Source organism: Crassostrea angulata, chromosome 3 (genome assembly GCF_025612915.1).
Source record: "Crassostrea angulata isolate pt1a10 chromosome 3, ASM2561291v2, whole genome shotgun sequence".
Taxonomy (NCBI): Eukaryota; Metazoa; Mollusca; class Bivalvia; order Ostreida; family Ostreidae; genus Magallana; species Magallana angulata.
Window position 1 is genome coordinate 30,982,182 of NC_069113.1, and position 23,707 is coordinate 31,005,888.

At 32.1% G+C, this 23,707-nt stretch overlaps 1 protein-coding gene across 1 annotated transcript in view; it reads left to right on the plus strand.

The window, feature by feature from the left end:
• The first annotated feature begins 5,551 nt into the window (after positions 1–5,551).
• LOC128176835 (uncharacterized) overlaps positions 5,552–23,707 on the plus strand; it is a 37,427-nt gene continuing 19,271 nt past the window's right edge. Inside the window, exons 1-14 of the mRNA XM_052843382.1 lie at positions 5,552–5,569; positions 6,513–6,624; positions 6,760–7,020; positions 15,471–15,599; positions 15,701–15,998; positions 16,840–16,966; positions 17,196–17,420; positions 17,754–17,960; positions 18,047–18,324; positions 18,435–18,585; positions 18,916–19,128; positions 19,813–19,966; positions 22,108–22,358; positions 23,559–23,582. Coding sequence (XP_052699342.1) covers positions 5,552–5,569; positions 6,513–6,624; positions 6,760–7,020; positions 15,471–15,599; positions 15,701–15,998; positions 16,840–16,966; positions 17,196–17,420; positions 17,754–17,960; positions 18,047–18,324; positions 18,435–18,585; positions 18,916–19,128; positions 19,813–19,966; positions 22,108–22,358; positions 23,559–23,582 — 2,448 coding nt within the window. The remainder of the gene's footprint in view (positions 5,570–6,512; positions 6,625–6,759; positions 7,021–15,470; positions 15,600–15,700; positions 15,999–16,839; positions 16,967–17,195; positions 17,421–17,753; positions 17,961–18,046; positions 18,325–18,434; positions 18,586–18,915; positions 19,129–19,812; positions 19,967–22,107; positions 22,359–23,558; positions 23,583–23,707) is intronic.

Consider the following 23,707-nt stretch of genomic DNA (forward strand, 5'->3'; position numbering starts at 1 on the left):
ACTGGCTGTATGTCGTATACATCGATTTTGATTTTATTGTTTTGCTGATTCTCGTGAGAGTGTGAAGTGATAAAAATTGCCATGATTACAGGGAACCACTGGGACGATTAAAACAATGCATTACTGGTCCGATTTACTGACGCCAAAAAAATCCGTTGAATGAATGTGCAACTAGTCCGAATTTTCTATTCACACACGCCTTGCCGGTAGAGCTCGCTTCGCTCCGGCGCTGCGCGCCGGCGAGCTACGCTCGCTAATATCATTATATGCAATGCTAATATCATTATATGCAATGGTAATTTTTCTCTTTTTGCATGTCAAGATTTAGTTTGACTGAGACTACCCCCTTTCCCCCTCCCAATTTCAAAAAACGATGCAACGTGCCTTTCAACAAAGGCATAAGATAAATTGTCACATTATACAAAAGATTTATCATTGCTTGTAACGCTTAAACCACAATACATAAACTTAAGGTTTTACTTCCATACATATTGATTTTAACGCATCATGAAATCAGTACTGCGTATTATGAACTTACTATAGTCTGGTCCGGAATTTAAAATAAACCTCTAGAAATACGTTTTAAAGGCAAATAGATACTATTTGGTCCAGCATGTTTTTTTTCATAATTAAAGTATGCTGTTCATGAAAAATCTGCTGGCCTTCATGAAAATGACAGTAAGTAGGTCAAAATGGCGATTGAAAATTGTGGACAGCCAATCTTCAAAATGTTTCCTTAAAGTCTCTTCAATGGGGAAAAATAATGACAGACACTAATGAGTTGGTCCAGCATAGTGTTTTATCGTATCGAATGTGTGCTGTCTTAAAAATATGCTGGACTTCCACAAAAAGGGCTAATTAGGTCAAAATGGTAATTTATATGGCGGATAACAAATAATTGTTTTTTCTACCTTCATTTCTAAAATTTACAAAAAGCGTGAGACAAACAATGAATATTCGGTCCAAAAGAGTTTTTTAATCATAATTTAGGTGTGGTTGTCTTTCAAGAAAATAACATATCTAAAAAATGGCGATTTATAACTGTGAACATCCAGTTTTTAGAATTTGCATAAAACAATCAATTTAACTCAAACATAATTTTTTTTCATAATTAGGGTATACTGGGTTTGAAAATATATGCTGGATTTTACAAAAATGGCGTTAATAAGGTGAAAATGGCATTACAAATTGGCCAACAGCCAGATTTTATAATTCGCTCTTTACGCCGTTTAGAATGGTAAAATGTTTAAATATTATATTGTACAAATATGCACCTTGCAAAATATTGGAACACTTTAACGAACAATAAGCCCATGGTCCACATCGCTCACCAACAACAGTTCCTTGTCACATTCTTTTTCGTAGCATATGTTATTTCTATTTTAAACTTTGAACCCTTTTCTGGGGCCCCAGTATTTGTCCGTGGTTTATGGTTGGCTTTAACAATTTAGAATCTGCAGGTTGCACTACAGTATTAAATTTTACTATATATTCTTACCAAAATTGCACAACTGTACATACAGATTAAAAATTCAAAACGAACTTCACCAAGCTTGTAGCAAACATACTTTGTTTTGCGAAATGATATTACTTGTATATATTTTTTTACAAAAGTAATTTCGTGAAAAGTGTTTTAAAAACAATAAAATCATTTTCATATACATTTGTATTTTAACAGCTTGCCCAGATATCGACCACTGCCTAGAAAGCCAATGTACAGCACTAGGGAACAACAGATGCACCAAGTGCGATGGAGAGGTCCAATCACTTCCTTTCTGGGCTGCATACACAAGTAAACCAAGCAATGGTAAAAGTTGTCAAAGTAAGCAATATTATTCAGACTTACATTTAGTATAAATGTACAAACTTTAGATGATATCGGACGAATACGGTGTTGCGATTGGGCCTTTAGGGCAAAGATGCGAGAGTGCGAAGTTGCGAAGGCGAGGAGCGATACCACTATCGCTCTTAAAGGGGCATGGTCGGTCACGATTTTGGTCAAATTTTATTTTTCTGTTTTTATTATTTACAATGCTTTTGGAATGAATTTCTAATGATCAAATGAGTTTTGAGATTCAGTCATAGAGTTATAAGCAAGATACAGGGCTCACAACTCTTTGTCATTTCAACAAGGCTCGTGCCCTGTTTTTGTTTACATATGTTAAATATACCAGTAAAGTCTCTTTTTTTTCAAACTGATTTGTCTATCTTTTTGTTCATTTTAAGCATAAATAAACAATTCCTAACGTTTAACACATTATTTTTGGTCTAAAACTGAAATTTTCACTTCAACATTCAAAATGTAAACAAAGGCTTTGTTTACATAGCAAAGAATTATAAACTCTGTAACTCGCTTATAACTCAACAAATGACTCTCAAATTTCATCTCATATCAAAAATGACTTACTGAAGCATTGTAAACATTAAAATCGGAGAGATAATTAAAGACCAAAATCGTGACCATGCCCCTTTAAGCCAATGCAACTTCGCACTGTGGAGTATAAATTGATTAGGCATATAATGCCAGCACTGGTAAACATAATTTACATGTCACATAACACAGTAAAATATTAATAAAGATTCGTTGTAAGCGCTATGGCCTAGCGCATGCGTACTAATAACATCTGAGATATATCAGCAAACCTAGGGCGAGTACGGTGCCTGTATCAAATGCTATGTAATCGACCAAGACTTGCTAAATGCAATATAAAAGGCGAAGGCGAAAGTGTTAGTTTGTGATGACGAGAGTGCAAAGTTGCGAATAAGCGTTGCAGTATTGCTCCTTTGCCTTTGCACTCTTGCATTCACAACTACGCACTTCGCCTTTGCATCTTCGCACTATCGTTCCTTCGCCTTTGCAGCTTATTTCGCATTTTTACTCTCGCAATATCGCACTTTAGCATCTTCGCTTAAGGCGAAAGTGCAAAGGTTGAATTGGCCCCATCGGAACACCATAGACGAAAGATTTGTACGTGCATTTGTTTTGTCCCATAGTAATACGCTCAAAAGTTTTTACACAGTTTTTAGCACCTGTGATCCTCTGAAACTCCTTGTTTGTCCGATTTATAAATAAAACCATTTGCAGCACTTTGTCCGATACCAATATGGGTTTATTCTCAAAAACATTATTTTTAGTCAATCGAAGTTGATTAGGAACTAAAACACCAACAATAGCTGATTTTTATGGATAACACATGACAAGAAAGCGAACAGTTTTCATATGGCTTTGCGTACACCCTGTGACGTCACAGTTCGTCTCACGCTAAATTGGCTTGATAGAAAAAAAAGTCCAGTTGGGAAAAAGATTGACTGACATTGCTTGTACCCTTTAAATTTTAGTACAAATGATAAGTTCATAAGAGCCTGTTTAATAAGACTGTCATAAAATGATTGTTTCGTTTTTGGTTTTTTGTTTGTGGGGTTTTTTTTTGGGGGGGGGGGGGTCGGGTGGGGGGAATGTACAGTCGATCAAAACCATTTGATTTGGAAGAAATACGACTGATGCAGCTTTCCTCCCTTGCTTATCATGAACGTCAGTAATACCCAGGCGCCTTATAAAAGCCATTCAGTAATTACATATACATGCCATTTCGCAGTAGATTAAGGTGGCTCGACACATATATGCATAATTTGATTGATTAGATTTTATTCATAGATTAAAAAGATTTTGACTTAAAGAAATATTTCTTTAATTAAAAAATTAAAATTTTACCAGCAGTCTTCGGCATGTATTTATTCATAATTATATTACACATCAATTGGGAATAAGTATTAAGCTCTGAAAAACCTTGTTTGCCATCAAAACAGTTTTTCCCATTTCTGAAAAAAAAAAAAACAAAAAAAGCTTTTAAAATAATTGAAAGCCGGTATTGATCTCTGTTTTGTAGAATCGTATTTTATCAACCCATCAAATACAATTCTGGGGTGTCGAGGAACCTTAAAATAAAATTATACTACCTTAAATAACGTCTCATATTATTATACAATATTCAACTGCGGCAGCACATTTTTTCATTTGATAGCGTTTATATTTAGTTGAAAGAAAGAGTGTTTATTCAGTTTGATGTAAAAGTGGTTTTCGTCATTTATATATATATTATATATATATATATATATATATATATATATATATATATATATATATATATATATATATATATATATATATATATATATAAAGAGAGAGAGAGAGAGGTAGAGAGAGAGAGGGGGGATAGAGATAGAGAGTAAATCTTGAAAAATCGTATTTTAAAAACCAATGGGCCAAAAAAGCTAAATTTTGTGTGGAAGCATCCTCAGGTAGTTAGGAATCGATTAATTTATCCATATCCTGATCCCCCGGGTAGGGCGGAGTTACTATTGGGAGTGGAGGGTCAATTTTTTTCATAAGAATATACACCGTACAGAAAAAAAAATTTGAAACACTTTTCTACAAACACTTCGCCTAGAAAACTTGTAACTCAAGTGAAATCAATGTAGAATTAGGTTTGTTTAATCCATGATATCAAGGGGTAGGGTGAGTCAATAATAGGGTGTCGAATTTTGACATGGGAATATATTGAAGAAAATTTTCCCAGAAACCGATCTGGTAGAAAAAATGCAACTTGTGTCGAAGCATCATCGGGTTAAGTAGATTTAAGTTTGTTCACTTCACGATCCTCGGGGGTAGGGTGGCGTAACGATTGGTTGGAGAAATTTACATAGGAATATATCAAGATTAAATCTGTAGAAATCTTTTCAGAAACTGATCGGCCAGAAAAGCTGCAACTTGTGTGGAAGAACCCTTAGTGTAGATTCAAGTTTGCTCATTAATCTAGGGGGCAAAATGCAGGGTCAAATTTTTACATAGAATATGTATGTAAAGAAATATCTTTTAAAAACCCTCTTCTAAAATACCATTCTAGAAAACATGTAACTTTAGCGAAAACAACCCTAGTTAGTGTAAATCCAAGTTTGTTCAAGTCATGATCCCCAAGGGAAGGATGGGGCTATATTAATGGGGGAGTCGAATTTATACATACTTGTATATTATAGAGAAATATCGTTCAAAACATCCTTCCTAAAACACATAGAAAAGCCTTAACTTTTGTGAAAGGAACCTAAGATAGTGTAGATTCGAATTCGTCAAATTCATAATTGTCGGGGTAGGCACTGGGTGGGGGCCACATTGGGGAGTCAAATATTACAAAATTAATGAATTCAATTTTTTCCAAAAAATAAAATAATATAAAGAGTTACTTTGACATATTGTTGATTCTTTAAAATTGTTCAGACTTTGGCGCCTGGACAATTCTTGGGGCCCCACAAGGGTTTAAAAGTTGGATTTATAGGGTTATATCCAATATATAAACAGTTGTTTAAGTTCTTCTTGAGAACCGCACTCCACAGAATGTGATATGACTATAAAATCATCCTGTTACAAAACGCAACTTCATAATAAATATACATGTAAAAATATCTGGAGAAATTTTTTTAAAACTTTCAATACAGGATCTATTCCATTGGATTGTCTTGATATTTTTGTATATGACTCCATAAATCTGATAATGTTATGGCTATAGCTGCTCAAGTGAGCGATGTAGCCCATGTGTCTCTTTCGACTGATACGATGGTTTCATTAAAATCACAGTTTCAAGGATAAGTTAGGTCGTGGACAATAACTCTCTTACTTAAAAATGTTATTAAAAATTGCACTTTGTTGAATACATATTTAATTTCGTGGATCACCTCAACAACAAAATGCACGAAAATTAGTATTCAATGAATATTAATGAATCCCATTAATTGGTCTCATACCATAGGTAATGTATGTTACATTCTTATCTTACAAACGGAAATTATATTATTTTCCCCACATTTTCAACTGATATTTATTAAAATGTTAAATAAACTTTCTTTTTTCAACATCAACACGCACATTGAAAATAATCAACAAAAATCTGCAATAATTGAAATGAAATAACAGACATCGTTTCGACAAATTTTCACATACTAGTATCCTTTTTTATTTCTTTATGTTTTAATGTAATAGATGTTAGAAATAATGCATGATACTTTTAATATTATTAAACCATTCTCTGTTTTTTTTATATACTGCGAGTTAAGGAAAAACGTTTTATGAAGACGGTCATTTACATGTTACAAAATCTTACGGATTTAAGTGTTAATCAAACGTTTTAACTTAAACTGTTTGCGCCGATTGTAAAGATATTACAGTTATCATTATATACATGAACCCCCACTGCAAAAGATTAAATCTTTTTCAACCATTTTGATGAAGCCCACTAACATATGTTGATACTAAATTTTTAACAGATTGGATTGATATTCTATTATCTTGAATTTTAATGTCGCAATTTACCTGTTAAAATGCTTTGTGAAAGGTACATTATACACACTAAGGCCATTTTTATAATTTTTTATAAGCCAATGTAAGGCAATAATATAATAATACTTCCTGCAATCAGTAAAATTTTGCACATCCTATCGGTGGGTTTTTTTCACTGAAAGAGGCGTGTTCCTGGAGAGTAGACAGTACACGATGTTATCCCGGGAATTGTTCACAGGAACTTGCATCGAACTGTATATGTGCGGAAGGCTTCTCTGGACATCACTGCGAAAAAAGTACGTTTAGACTTGAACTTTTTTATCGATTACGTAATAGATTAACTAAATAGAACTTTGTGTTTTAACACTATATTTTCCGATAGTTAATATAATACAAGACTTATAATTAATAAATCACTGTTTTCATTTCAGTACAAACGTATGCGAAAGTCTTGAGTAGTATGTGTTCGCTAAGAAAAGGTCTCACTGGTGAAGTATTAGAAAATCCTGGTAGCCCAAGCGACGTAAACTCTACAGAAATCATCTGGACAAATGAAATTGGATGGGAAACAGCAGATACGATCTGGAACTCTCAATATAAAACAGAACAACCGCCCAACGTATCCTACGTTCATACTTTCCGAGTTGGAATAGTGCATGCGAAGACAATTTTAAAACACATTCGTGGAAAAGGTTAATTGTTTACAATACCGGACTCTAATTGATCTTTTCAAAACAATTGTTCATATAAACTTTTCAAAGTCGAATTTAATGTGTTAAGCAAAGAAAAATGTTAATATGAAAAATAAGTTGCTTTCATATTTTTTTTTTTACATTTGGGGTATTTTTTTCTGACTAGACGGAAGAGAAATTTTACTTGTTAAGAACTTTGACGATCCCTCGGAGAAAAATCCATGGCAAGGTCCTTTGGTCTGCAATCATACATTCCACCTTAAACCACAGCTGCCGTTTAGTCACAATGATACGTATGTATATATCGTAGATATTTTACAAAATCTCTTTTTTAAAGGGACCCAGACACGATATGAGATTTAAAAAAATTGTTTTTGATGTATAAAATGGCTAAATAGTGTATTTTGATTAGTTTAGATGTACCAAAATTTAAATGTTAGAAATCGAGTTAAAAGCGAGATTTTGCGGAAATAAGTTGTTGTCATTTTACAAAACTTGAGTTTTATATTTGTTTAAAAATAATGGAAAGTAAAAAAAATATGATTTCTTTCGTTTGAGGGACGAATTAGACAGAAATTCAATTTCTACTTCGTGTAATAATGAATTAATTGTCCGGAAATATAAGGTTTTCATTCGAATACCTGTTTGTGTCACTTGGTTCTTAAGAACCGGTTTATTAGCAAGACTTTATAAAGAATTGCTTAGGTGTTTAATACCAGTTTAGGACGACACGTATAGCGAAAATTCAAATTTTAAGAATTGTTTTATTGAAGTAAATAAATCAGGTGATTGAACTTTATGTCATAATTATGTATTTGTACTTTTAATATGCCAAATATTTAATAGCTGAAGAGTGTCGTTGCTAATTCCACTCAGTGTGTTGTTATTATTTTACTATTATTATAGCTTTCATTTGGAAAGTAATGAGTGGATTTGAAGGAGAGTTACCATTTCTTTAACAATGTCACTTGTGGCAAGATAACTGATTCAATGTGTTCAGAAATATAATTAACAACAGAAAGCAACATTTGATTGAAACTGATACCAATACAACATATATGTAAATAACAACAGGTTCAAAACAAATCATTCTAAATTCTATACTAGTATATAACTCGCTTGTAATTGAATGTTTGATTTTTAAATCTTGACAAGGCATTAAAACCTTTACTCTAGACATCTAAAATGAAACCAAAAATCAAAGTACTGAAGAACTGACGGGAGTTGATTTTGTCGATGTTTATTTATTTTAAAATCAATGATATGTTATTTTGCATGACAAGTACATGTATACGTAGTTTCTAATTTGAATTACGCATATTTTTATAATATGAATTTTTGAACTTTTTCGACTAGAATGTCGATTAACCTCCATATGAATCATGTTAAATAATATTTAAAGATAAAATTAATTCAATCAAACTATGTATCAGTGGTAGAAATATTTCTCGAAAATTGTATGGATCCAAGCAATTATTTTATATTGAACTCTAGTCTCGTTCAACCAAACGCTCGGCTGACACCGTAAATCTCCGACAAGGCTTTACGGAGACAGCCGAGCGTCGAGTTGAACGAGACTATATTGAACTCTGGCGTAGGAATACATACGACTACAAAAAATATTTAAATTGTTCGTACCATTTAAAATCTGACTATTTTTAAGGTATTTGTAAATAAGTTTCCTTAAAAAAATGCTTTAGCATACATTACATCGAATTCATCAATTATTTTCAAGAACTAAGTCTTGTCAGGAGCAATGATTTGTGCTGAGGTCCAAACACTGTTTCACTTTCGGTTTGTCCGAGTGACTGCATAGGAGATTAAAAATCAACTCCCAAAAACAAATTATGAAAAATTTCAGCTAAAATCGTGTCAAAGTCCCTTTAATGGGGCATTGTCACGATTTTGGTCAAATTTTATTTTTCTGTTTTTATTCTTTGCAATGCTTAAGGAATGCATTTCTTATGATTAAATGAAATTTGGGTGCCAGTCGTTGAGTTTTATGCAAGATACAGGGCTCACAATTCTTCGTCATGTAAACAAGGCTCGTGCCCTGTTTTGGTTTACATAGGTTCAATATACCAGTAAAAATCATTTTAAAGCTGATTTGTCTATCTTATTATTCATTTAAAGCATTAATAAACAGTTCCTAACGATTAACACATTTATTTTAGGTCTAAAACAAAATTTTCACTTCAACATTCGAAATGTAAACAAACGCTTTGTTTACATAGCGATGAATTGTAAGCTCTTTAACTCGCTTATAACTCATCAAATGACTCTCAAATTTTGGTTGCCAATTAAAAATGCCTTACTGAAGCATTGTAAACATTAAAATCGAAAAAATGATTTTTGACCAAAATCGTGACCATGCCCCTTTAAATTAAGATTTAATTTTGTATTAGCGTTTACATATATTTCTACAATTGAAGGTTGATATACTCAATTGAAGCCGCTGTTGGAGGATATGTGGAAATAATTGATAGGGAAAAAAATAAAACCATCAAATACGACTACGTCGGAACTACAAAAATACTTTCTTATTTCTACCGATGGGACGTTGAGAAACCTTACCACTGTATTGCAAGCAAAAATATATCTTCATCTTGTCCACAGTATCTGACCGTCCCAGATCTTACAGAAAACGTATGTATTCCATAAAGTTCATTTTATATGCCTTATCAATCCAAGAAAAGGTACAAAAAGTTTGAAAAATTTTCGAAGACGGGGGGGGGGGGGGGTTTAAGAGGAAATAAGTACGAAGTACTAACACGCATGAGGTACCGTTGGGGCGAGCGCAGCATTTAATACACCCAAAGAGATGGACATTCTGGAGATGAACTTTCAAAAGAGAGGAATTTTATGCAAATCAAGGACATGGGACTAGAACAGTTATTTTTCTGACGTACATCAATAAAAGGGAAGGGGTATTGATATGTGTATATTCAGTATATCAACTTATTATGAGGGAACTTTGTTTTTAAAATTGAAACCAATATGCCAAAGATATATATATATATCACCTTCTTGATCTAATGAAAGGAAGAAATAACAAAAAAAGGTGCTTGTGGTAGCAGTGATGTTGAAAAACGTGTGGTTGGTAATTTTCACTAAGGTTCTAATGTATTTCCAGAATGGAGTCGAGGAAGGCAGTGTGTTTCAAATGCACTCATCTGCATTTTATACAAGTAACTCAATTTAAAAAAAAATTCTGGATTGGACTTCAGGAGATGTAGATTTCATTTTAAAAAATGGATATGAGCTGTATCAGCACGTTTGTCAGTATGCTACACATGTTTATTTAAATCCAAATCTTCCAAATCATTTTTGTTTTAGAAACACATTGCTATGATGCTTTCTCGGGCAATATAAGTGAATCATTTGTGGAAAATGGTCCTTTACTGTCCCTAGAGTCGGCTATATCTGTTTTACTGAATCGTCTCGAACAGGTATCTTTATTTGTAATTTATTCTTAGCCAGCTGGAAAATTTCTAACTTATGGGTCAATGTTAAAGCACAGTTCTTTGAAATTCTTTTTATTCTATTGTCCATTATTTAGGCAGGACCCCTTGAGATGGTGACCATCTCAATGTTGTCTAGTTATTAATGTACATTGTACAACTACAAACATAGTACTGAAATTTAATTTAAGCATGAGTACTTTCAGTACTTTGATTGATTTGAAGCATCTCTATGGTAAGAGAAATCTACATTGTGAAACTCATGGCTCTACCACCCCCAAGGGGCCACAGGAGGGACAACATAAGCAAAATAAGCCAAATTTTCAAAATTGTCACGACCGTAGCACAATGGAGGCAAATGCCTCACATTTGAAACGAGACCAATTTTGTAAGAAATTTTTTCTTGTCTGAGTTGTGAGGACAAATTTACAGTTATGAAAAAATTTTAAATTATAGATTATATATAATATCTTAAAGATGACAACATAATGTTCAGTCTTGATATATGTTTCACCCACCTACTCTCATATCTACCTAAAACCGTCTATCTGCTATCCTCCCCATAACTACCTAAATTTAACGAATCTGTTCTCTGAAGAACAGAGCAAGATGTTGAAATCCAATCTGTGTTTTCGAGGCTCCAAAGCCCACAAAGTGCAACATTTAAGCATTTATGAGATAACCACAAAAGACAAGAAAACCCTTTTACAATACACAGAAAGAAGACAATAGTACCTCTCCCAAGAACTAAAAATGTATCTTTCCATTTTCTACAAAAGTTTGTACAAGTACAGCACTGACCAAAAAGAAATAATAGGAGTCCGACGGGATCAAACACTTCAATCACAGTAGTCACAAATGGGAATTAAAATATGCCAGTACATGTAGTAGTTTTATTGACATGAATCCTTACAGGACAGACACAGAGAGGAATGTTTTAGATGCACAAACTTACATATACAAGCAGGCTGATCTCAGACTTTCAAAAAGTTGAAGTTATCGTGGTAACCTTCACATATAAGAAAAATCAGCTGTTTCTTCTATTTCATTACGTGATTTAGTTTAAAAAAAAACAAGTCAAATGCTTTTTTGTTGGCGTTTTATACGGACAATGTACATGCAGTTAGCTAGCATTGCAGAAATAATATTTTCTGCAATGTGTTAGCTACATTTACACCCGCACGAAAGACCAAAAAAAACCAAAGCATTTTATTGTTGTTGTTTTTTTTAAAATTCTTTATTTATGTTTGTACTCGAGGTTATTCTTAAATATATGGATATGATGTCCATGGGACCCTGTATCAAAATTGTAAAATTCATAGCCCCTGGATTAGGGGTTCATGTTCTAGGGTGGGGCCGATTTGGCCATACAGAAAAAGTATTAAATCTTAGAAAATATCCTTCTAAACTCCCAAATAAATTTGAATAAAACAAAATGCATTATTATTATGTCCACAACAGCATAGCGGAAAGTGTAGGGCCAGTTCATAATAGGGCAGATTACTTCGATGACAACCTTGGTTTTAGATATGCAAATAAATATGCCTACACGTTTTTAAATTACATACTTTTTATATCCCGGCAGATTGGTAGTGAACTTCAGTAATTTGTGAACCATAAACAAATTTGTTAACAACTCTACGTCTACATGAATAAATGGTGTAGAGTAGGCTATGCATAAAACAGGAAATTTTAATGCAGATGGGGGGTTAGTTGACAGTCTTTATCTTAACATTCTTAAAATTCTTATTTGGGAGAGTGATAAAAATTATAGTGAAATTTAACCGAAAGAAAAAAATTAAAAAAGAGATACGACGAACTATATACCCACTCCTTGGTTTAAAGAAGAATAAAAAAAAGACTGGGTATATCATAATATACACGTAGTGATATTTATCAGTGTTATTTTTTCATAACCTACAAAATCGTTGGTTTCTAGGTACAATGTATATTGTTCCATCTACTTTTCTTATTGGCAGTTTATGATTGCTTGTTCTATATCTAAGTAATGTAGTAATATTATTCATAAAAGCACTAAAGTTTATGTAATTTCTAGGTACAAAAATATTATTGGTAAACAAATTATAGATCAATCCTCTACTATAGATGCGTTACAATAAGAGACCCATATTTATTTATAAAAGACAACAGCTAAACACCAACTGGCGTTTTTGGTCATTGCTTATTTATTAAAATTGAACATGTATTTTAATAACCGATCTGCCACCCAATTGGTGACCAGGTATATGGCTACACAATAAATCAATCAATCAATCAATCATCACATCAACAATCAATTGTTCAATCAATAAATTTAAATCAATCACAATCATGATAACTGTTGATTTTTATTTTAATATTTTAAATATCAAAAAATAAACGGTGCACATGATGTTAAAAGTTCAAAAGGGGATTTTAAAGTTTTAGCTTGTACTGAGAAAGTAAAAGACATTTTGGAATAAATTGAGTTAACAGGCATTACTTAGAGTAGCTGAGCGTATACTTAACCAACTCATTATTGATCGATGGTACTCTAGTTGTCAGATAGTATGGATTCACAACTGAAACTTTGTCTAATGATCCGGCATCGTGGAAGAAGTTGATGAAAAAGGATGCCGAACCTGATATCGATTGCGAACACCCAACCCGATGGTTTAGCTAAAGCTAAAGCTAATCCGATCCTTATTAGGATCATGACTAAGGATAAGGTTGCTGTTGCTTGCATAAATGAATTTATCCTTTGACCCATTAAAGTTTGCTTAACAACATTTAAAATCCATTTTTCATTTTCTACATTATGCATCAACCAGACATAGCTTAAATAACGCTTTCATGTAAAATATTCTGTACACATTCAGCCCCTTTGAAGTTCTATAATTGTTGTGTTTTGTTAGGCTATGTGAGAAGTTGTACAACATATATGACAATTTTGATTCTTGACCTTTCAACAATCTTATCCAAAATCTCAATATTCTCATTTTTACATACACACACAATTTAATGGATATCTAGCTAGTTCACCATGGATTATAAAAGTTGTGGATATATCTTAAGACTAAGTACAAGTTTACAAAGTTTAAGATGCAATCTCTCACTGATATATAAATTTTCAAAACCCCACAACTCAAAACCATGTAGTAAAATTGGAACAATCATTTTATCAAACATATCAAGTTGACAATCAAACGATGTATTTTATTCTCTTGACTTCTTATTTATCGTGTACATAATTCTGGTAGCTCTTGTCATAACATATTTTCTGGTACTGTGGAAAGAACCTGTTCTTGAAAATATAAATCCTAAATATTTAAATCGTTGACAATTTCTATTTCGTTACCATTCTAAAGAAATGATACATTTGAGGTTTGTCTGCCTTTACCAAACATTATGATTTTAGTTATCTCAGTCTCGCTTCTCATACCTCCACGGTCGGTTTCGCTTAGATTACCTTCCAGAGGTTCCGATGATAATTAAATTTGCACTGACAATTTTCTTTGAAAAGATAACTACGACCGAGGACCTCTTAAATAATATGTTAGTATCTGATCATGTTGTAATAAATGGCTAACTTAGAGCCAGATTTAAGATACTTTAGCATTACCAAGTTCGATGAGGGATAATATTAAACCAATGAAACGAACAAAAATTAACAATCAGTAAAAGATACAATGCAAATAAAAGTTTATGCAATACAAATGAATTAGTTTACAATAAAAATAAAATAGGTATTTTACATAACAAACAGAATTAATACAAATGAATTATACAATACAGATGAAATTTATACAATGCAATGGAAAGTTATATAATACAAATGAAAATGATACTATGCAAATGGAAAATTTAAAAAATACAAATGAAATTATAAATTTATACAATGAAAATGAAAATTAAAATACACACACACACACACACACACACACACACACACACACACACACACATATATATATATATATATATATATATATATATATATATATATATATATATATATATATATATATATATATATATATATATATATTACATACTTAGTAATAAATACAGGTGTTTTACAAATGTGAAACAGATGACATCACAAAACTCGTATCGGCCTCCGGGGCTGATACAGGTTATCAGCCCTAGGTATCACACCCCTTGCAGAACTCCTCTGCCTTTTCGTTTCGGCATTTGTGCATGTTTACAGACGATAAAATAAAACATTTGTTACAGTCGACATTTTTTAAGTGCAGTTGAAAACTTCAAATGCTAGTAAATATTTTATAGAAGTTAGTTTTAAAAACTGAGGAAATTCCGGTTCTGTAACTACATGTTTGGTAAAACAACATATTTTTATTTAATACATGTACAGACTACTTCCAAATGATATTTAAAATCAATTTGTTCAAGTTGATATATATATATATATATATATATATATATATATATATATATATATATATATATATATATATATATATATATATTCAGATTTCACAGGAAAAGAAATAAAAATATTACTCATTTATATCTTTAAAGATTTCAATCCAGATGACATGGGGAGGATGGAATGATGATCTTTCTGGAATATGGAAGTTTGAATATGATGTTCATGAAATAGAAGGAAGCCCTCTGAAGGAAAAACCACGCTTTGCCGAAGGAACTATTTTCTTAAACACAAGTGTTGTACGCTAAATTACAGTTTTAAAATAAACTTAATATATTTCTACATTATCTATTTAAAATATGAAGTTTACATTTGATTTTAATTGTTCTGTTTATTTTAGAATACAATAAGATTCAAAGAACCAGGCTTGTATGCGATTCACTTCATCGCTTTTGATAAAGCAAAGAACTACAAAACGTCACGAAAATTAGTACTCTATGATAATTTGTCTGTTGTATCTTTCTTACCAACAAAAGTTACCCGAATTGACACTGCTTCTGCTGCTACAAACTATACTTGGGTACATGAAGATACTAATATTATTTTGGCAAAATGGACAGATCGTTTTAGAAACGAGGAGCATGAATCCCACAGATGGCTTGAAGCTGTGTCACCTGTAGAGGGTATAGAAGATATTTATGATGACCATCATGGAAAACGGACAATAGATAAAGTCCCGAATGTTCATGGTATGTCATTGGTGTAATGCATTTTCTTATTAGAGTCTTTTCCATAGAAGAAGAACACAAGTGTCATTAAATTAGTAATTTTTCAAATTTGTTTTTAATAGGTTGTGTGGATTTTTTGGTGTCGTATATAGTAAGAGATGGTACTTCCATGAAGGATAACAGGACATTTGAGTCGGTTCGGAATATCGAAGACCAATCTGAGTACTTGAACTTGGTTTGGTCTGATGGAGACAGGGCAGACATAACTGTTCGGGCTGTAGATATATTTGATAAAACATTGGATGAAACTGTAACAATATACAAGGATGCCACACCCCCAGTAATAGAGAACTTATGGTTAACAAGAGGAGACAGGTTGAACATAAGCGTACACAGCTTAGAGGATTTTGCTGAAATGACGTAAATACAAGATTGCATCAATATGTTCTCTTAAACTAAGTTCTACTATTCATTATGATACGTTCTCGTATAGAAATCGTTCATTCATATCTAACTTTTAAACAAAAGGTCCATGGGGTCACATCGCTCACCTGAGCAACAATGACTTTATATGAGCGTTAAAAGGATATTGTGCATTTGGCCCCTCGGTAGAATGACTAAAGAATAATGGATTTCTTCCTCAACTACTAACTAGTTATTGTATTTTTAAAAAATGTATTATTATAGTTATTGTATTTTTTTTAAATCCTTTAAATGTGAAGAATAAAATTATACCTCAATTCACTCAATTCCTCAAATTAAAAATATTCAAAAATTGAATCTATAGGTCTTCCCCATTATAAGCGAATGTTGTTTACCTGGCGTAAACTTGTGTGACTTTTATAGCCTTACTCACTTGATTGATGAATACACTAGAATGAAAAATGTTGTCATGTGACATGTTAAAGAGCTATTATAATCAATGTACTAAGGCCAATCCATTATTTTAATTTTTATTAAAAAAAACAACATGGCTACAAAACAGGATAATTTTCCGTTGTAATATTTTCTTAGGAATAGTGATAATGCCGTTATCCCCGTAACAAAATGTGTCAGAACTATGAAAACTGTTTTAACCGTGTCTTTTTTATTTACTCGTGTCTAAAAAACCTTCAAAATTAATGTAGATTTTTAACATGGTATTTCCTATTAAGAATAGCTTACTTGAGCTTTAAGCTCAGATGAGCTTAAGAACAAAACAGAAATGAAAAACACCAATATATGTGCTTTAAATGAATAGATCAAAATCTTTTTATTGTAGAATCGAATGGATTGCATACGATTTACACAGTGGCTTAAAAAGCATTTATTGGAAACTGCTTGACAACTATACGGGCGAAGATATTATACATGGACACGAGGATATTCCTTCACAAGGTGGAGCAAAAGTGGGTATAACTCTTCATTACCTTTTTTGTTTTACTAATTTTACTTTACTTAGTACTATCTATATCATTCTGTTACAGTGGAATGTTAAATGTAGTTTTGTGTAATAACAAATGCTAAAAAAAATGCAAAGAGTTTTGTTCACTAAGTATCAAATAAAAGTATTTGAAAAAAAATCAAACATTATTAATGATAAATTTCAAAAACTATCATTTTGCATTAAAAAAATAGAATCTGTCGGACTGCCAACAAAAATACAGCGTATACAGCCGAGGACCAAACTGTTATGAAACAAACCACTGGGGTGCTTACCATCAACATTTTCAAGTTCATCCTCGAATCAAAGCGCATGGTGGTTTATTACAAGGGAAGGATCATGGGCTGCATGACTCGGACTACTTTCTTGAAGTAAAAACAGTCAATAATGCTTTATTAACCACTACAGTTAGAAAGAAGGTAATGACATCTATTGTTTGAAAAATTTCATGCTGTATTTATACATGTACCCAGAATGAAAAAATAATATGAAAATAAGGCATTAGGAAAAAGATTTTATAAAGTCATAAGCAATATGTAACAATTGTAAAATAATTGATTTAGACAAGTACGTTTGTCCCAAGAATTAGATGAAATAACTTTCAAGCTTAAATATCACTAGAACTTGAATTTTTATTGCCTTTTTCTTCTAGAATAACAAATTAATGAAAAATGATAGTAAGTTTTGAAATATGTAATAAATCTCATTCATAAATTGATTTAAAAAATGAACTTAAAATACAATTTGTGTAGATAACAATAGATACATCGCCTCCTCACACCGGAATAGTCCAAGACGGTATGAGAGGTACACCGGAGCTAGATTTCCAACAGAGTACAACTTTACATGTTCACTGGGATGGGTTTTTTGATAGGGAAAGTGGAGTTTTGTTTTATCAATATGCAATTCAGAAAAAACAAATGCGACCTTCTGATTTTCAATTGGACAATGGAACACTGGTAATATCAATCCTAGTCAAGTAATTAAACCAAATCTTTAAAAAATTTTTTTTTAGTTAAAAAAATAAGTGTTATTTGCTTTCAAGCTCATAGAGACATATTCAACAGATGTAATGCACACAGTTAAATCAGAAGGAACGTTTTACGCATGCGTGGTTGCCTACAATAGAGCACTAGAACCATCCAAGCCAGTTTGTTCTGATGGAGTAACAGTCACGTCAAACGTTCCGAAAGTAAAAGAAGTTGCAATTTCTGGAGCATTTGTGAAAGGAGGCTTGATAACAGACGTAACGAAATCTTCATTCTGGGTTCTAGATCAAAACAGATATAGAACATTGATAAAGAATCCTACCCCAGACTGTTTGTGAGTGTAGTATTTTTATTGAGATTGTGTTTGCATGTCGCATTTTATATCAAATTCCAAAAGTATAACGTACCCTTCACATATGATTTGCGTATTTCTGTGTTTTGTAGAACTAAGGCTACAATTGTGTCTGAACTCGATATTTTCCCAGTACTGTATCACCAGAATGGTTCCGTTGTTGACGTCATGGGAAACATCTTTTGTTCAAACACATCTGGATCACCAAGTGTATTAAGTCCAGTTCTTGCAAAGGCTTCACACGTATGTTGGAGACTGAATATCAACTGTATACAAGGGTTTTTTCGCCCCTCAACATTTGCAAACAAATTCGCTTCGTCTTGAATTCACCCAGACACAGCTAGCTTTGTTTATTGAGATACTAGTAATTAAGACATTAGAGTTCGTCTAGTCTTAAATTCGCCCGCTGACAACAAGGACGAATAAGGCGAAAATTAAACGGGGGATATTTCCCTGTATACAATATGCATTAGACATACAATTATTTAAATTATACTAGAAACAGATATTACATGTAGTAATGATAAAAGCTAAGCAAATTAATTACTTAATCTATTGTGGGTTATTTTTCAGATTACCATGACTTGGTCTTCTGATAACGTCAGCGTTCATGATTACGAAGTAGGACTTGCTTCAACGTCTAATAATTCCGCTCCAGACATTATGGGATTCAGAAGTACCAAGCAACATCGAAAGATTCACATCATGCACACAGACTTACCAGAGGGGACCCCTTTTTTTATAGTCATTAAGTCTATCAGCAAAGCAAATGTTGAAGGACTCCAGGTGAGGCAAATGACGATCATATTTTCGTGATCTAGATCTCATATTTCAAAAATAATTTCCCTTATTTTTATTAACACTAACGCTTGAAATTGGTGAAGTTGCAAGAAAATCAACCATTTGGTTCTTTTAAGGAGCTTTCTCAAAATTCATGTACATTAATTAAAGAAACATAAAAAAATCATTTTTTGCACTAAGAAAAGATTAGAAAATACATTAGGGAATTCCCTGAAATTGTAATAAGTGATTAGTAATATTATTTTCTACCTTATTTATAAAATTTATTAAATTCTTCTGTCCTTTTTTAGTTGGGTCATTTCATAATTCACCACGTTTTGCTCTTTTGTTGGCCCTCGAGTATTACAAATGTAGAGTGGTTAAATGGATTTATTCGAAAATGAAAAGAAGTAATCTTCACGTTCTAATACAGCGCCTCATTTTATCATAACGCCATAAAAGCACAATATCAACGCTTACCTACAACACAACGGAAAATCGTTTAAAAAATAATTTTTCCTTAAAAAAATCTAAACATATTTATCAGTATTTTGTATATTGTGTTCAATTTATCATACCGTTTCATAAAAGGTATAAATACTTTGTGTTTTACTAAAATGCGCAAAAAAACATGCACAATGAAAGTTTGCCTCCTAAAAACATAATCTTACATATGATTAAACATTTCAGTTTATTGGCCCTTGTTATGTAGACGTGACGGGACCAATTTTTACTCCCCCTATCAACGTTTATCATTCAAATGGACACCTGTTAGCTCTTTGGAGTAAAGATGCATTTGAGGATTCAGAAGACCCATTTTCTTTAACATACGAATATGCACTTGGTAAGAAAATGTACCTTTTTGTGAAATCATATATGTTTATGTAAAACTAGATATGATATTCCGCGCAAGCGCGGGAATTACAATTTACACATTTATATGAAAAAATATTAATATGTTGAACCATATTTTTTTTCATTGTTGTATATAATGTGTCCGAATTTTGATTAATTGCTTTCTTAACATAATTTTTAAAATACGAATGAAAAACTAATTGCCTGGCTTGATATTTAGAGGAACAGACAGGGGTGAAAAATCTAAACTGCAATTGATGTTGTATACATACATACGTGGCCTTAATACTTTTTTGGCAGTTACTTTTTTGAAGTAACTTTTCAAAATTTTATTTCAAAACAGTGAGAAGGTATTTAGTGCGTCGTATCTTTAAAATTTTGTTCTTCAAAATTTTGATTTTAATTTTTATCACTGTCCCAAATATGAATTTCAGATAAAAGATATATAAAAGATATATACTTATTCAACTTCAACGTTTAATGCAATACACAATCTGTTCATTGTTTACAAATCAATGTCTAAGGTTTACTACCAATTTGTCGCGGTGTAGGAATGAATGGTTTTTTTAAAACCGCAAATGTAGGCATACTTATTTGCATATTTTAAACCAAAGTTATTAGATCCAAAGTACGTTTATCTGCCCCATGGTTGACTCTCCGTACACTTTCCGCCATGAAGTTATTTAGTCAACCCCGTTCTTGGGGCACTCCGTTCTGAAAAGTTTTTTTCACCAAAACAAAAATCGCTTTAAATTATTACATTTTATTCATAAACATTTTTGTATTAACCATAGATGTCCGATCCTAGGTACCTTCCCGCGATGCATGATGAACTCGTCCTGTCGCCATGACGTTAATTAGTCAACCTGCGTTTTTATATACCCCGTTCTAGAAAGTTCGATTCCATTCTCTCACCAGATGTCGTGCTTCGCAAGCGTTCTATCCAACAAAACTAAAATCGCGCATTCAAGAAACGAATTGGCTCATTTTATTTGTTCAACATTTGTCAAATCTTAACTTCTATGTACACTCTAAATAAGTTCCTTGTAAATATATTCTTATTTTACGTAATCATTGAATATTATTTTATTGCAAGTTTATATTTTGATGCAAACTACCCATGACTTGGATCCGCCAAAGCGTGTCCACCTTCTTACTCTTATTTTTGCTATTTCGGGCTTCTTTATCGAAAATGAAAGTAGTTTTTTTTTTTATTAATTTCACAATAATTACTTCTCAGTTAAAATTCAAATACAGCTTATCATCTTACAAGTGTTGAAATATCAAAGGTGTAAGCAGTTACTTTGGTGCAGGCATTTTGTAGTTTATTTGCAAAATGTCTTAATTTATAAGTATAGACTATGTATAAGGAATAAATAAATTGATTACATAGATGTAAAAGAGTCAAGTAAATCATTGTGATGTAGATTCATTTAAAATACAAATCTGCAGGCAGTACAGCGAAACATATAAAAGGCAAAAGTCTATTTGCATTTCAAAATTTTGGATGAAAACATTTAAGGAAGTCAATCTATAATTGTGGTGAATTTAACAACTTTGATTGATATGAACTATATTGAATATCTCTTAAATTATTATGAGGCCGACATAAACCAAACTCGGGAATATGTATGCAGTCGAATAAATGAACTTTTTGGCTTTGTAACTTTTTTAAAGAGTTGTCTGCCTCTTGCAAAAATTTTAAAAAATCAATTATTAAAAATATGTGCGGTACATAATGAATTTTTTTTAGCATTATCAAAGGAAAGGAAAGCTTTTGCAACTTTTTACCAAGAGATTTGTGAGAAAAATATTTGTACTAAAAAGATATATTTAAAAATTTTCCATAGACTTCCTATAGACTTCAATGTTAACTTCAAGATGGGTTAAATTTGTTAATAATCAAATTTTTTTTTAAATTTCAAAGAATGAATCTTTATTATTAAATAAACCCCTTAAAACCACACCAAGATTTTAGTAATCAAACTTGCAGTTCATTAGATATGGAACATGATAGTTGTGGATGGACAACCTAAGTGTAAATCTGTCCTGTAAATAACCAAATGGCTTATGCTTAGAGTAGAATCACAGGCAAGATCAATCACATTATTTTCATACATTATATTAAAGGACATCATCCTAAAGGAGAAGAGGTTCATGGCTATACTCGGATGAGAAGTGGTGACGCTTGTAAACAGACCCAGCCTCCCACCTGTACAGCAATAAATATATCCATGGTAGAATGGGGCCTACACGGAAATCATACCTATTACGTGACAATTAAAGCGGAAAACGTAGCGGGTTTAACAACATATGGGGTGTCAGAACCATACGTACACAATGTACAACTTCCTGCCAAAGGAATCGTCATGGATACAAATGTATGAATTCTTTTTGGTGTATATGATGATTTATACTTTAAGGGGGATGTGCGGCCATCTTGTACATTTGAGGATAAGAATGTAAACATTTCTGGTTTCTTTCTGCCCGAAACTGACAAAAACTTATGCCAAAAGATACAAAAGCAATAAATATGAAGTCCCCCATGTCATTTTGTTTGAAAAAGTGCATACTTTTTCAAACAAAATGACATGGAGGACTTCAAGTACAAGTACAGGACAATGCCTTTTTAATCTCTTAGAACAGATGTCGAACTGCGCAGCTTCAGACATTTTTTGAAGATTTTAAAATCTGAAAAAGTATGAAGGGTGCATTGGTGTCCTCTCTATAACCATTTGTTGAGAAAAAGGTCTAAGCTTGCTTATTTAAGTTGAAACTTTATCTCAATGTAGGGTACCATATTCTTAAAATGGGCCTCAATTCCCACAAGGTATATTTGTCTGTGTCTATGGAAGTACACTGAAAATATATTTTCATTGAAATATAATGTATACTTTTTTATTTTAAAACAATTCCTTTTTTTAGACCCCTACCCTACTTCTTAAAAGAATTTACTTTAATTTATACTTATAGAACTGAAAAAAAAACACCATCAAACAAACATGGGACAGGTATAGAGATGTATATTAAATTCAACACGGATTGTTTTGAATTGACATTTTGTTTTAGAATATAACGTCAGTGTGTCTCCATAGACACAGGAGTTCAAAGTATAGAATTGATGAATGAATAGAATTTTTTCGTGTTCTAAAAATAGATTTAAAAAAATTGTCGACTGATAAAAAAAGGGGACCCTATTTTGAAGCAAAGTTACAACATAAATGTGCAGGATTTCTGAACAAATGGTTATAGAGAGGACATCAATGAACCCCCTTCATATTTTTCAGATTTTTAAATCTTCAAAATAAGTCTGTAGCTGCGCAGTTCGACAGCTGTTTTAAGTGAATTTAAATGGATTGTCCTGTTCTTGTATGCATATTTTGCATATAAACAACATGTAAAATCTCATATTCATTGCTTTTGTACATGTATATCTTGGCAACAGTTTAGGTCAGTTTTGTGCAGAAACAAGCCATTTCAAGAAATGTTTACATTCTTGTCCTCAAATATACAAGATGTCCGCACACCCCCCTTAAACTCCTGTAAGTATTAACCGTGCAACATATATTTTCTTTTTGTAGTCAGATGGGTTTAAGCAGTTTGTGGTAAGTTATCTTTAAATAGAAATACATGAGATTTGATCTATTTGATCTACATGTATAATTGAAATGGGAAGGGAATGAGATATTTTTTTTAAAAGTACTGTTTATAAAGTAGTAATGAGAGGTAT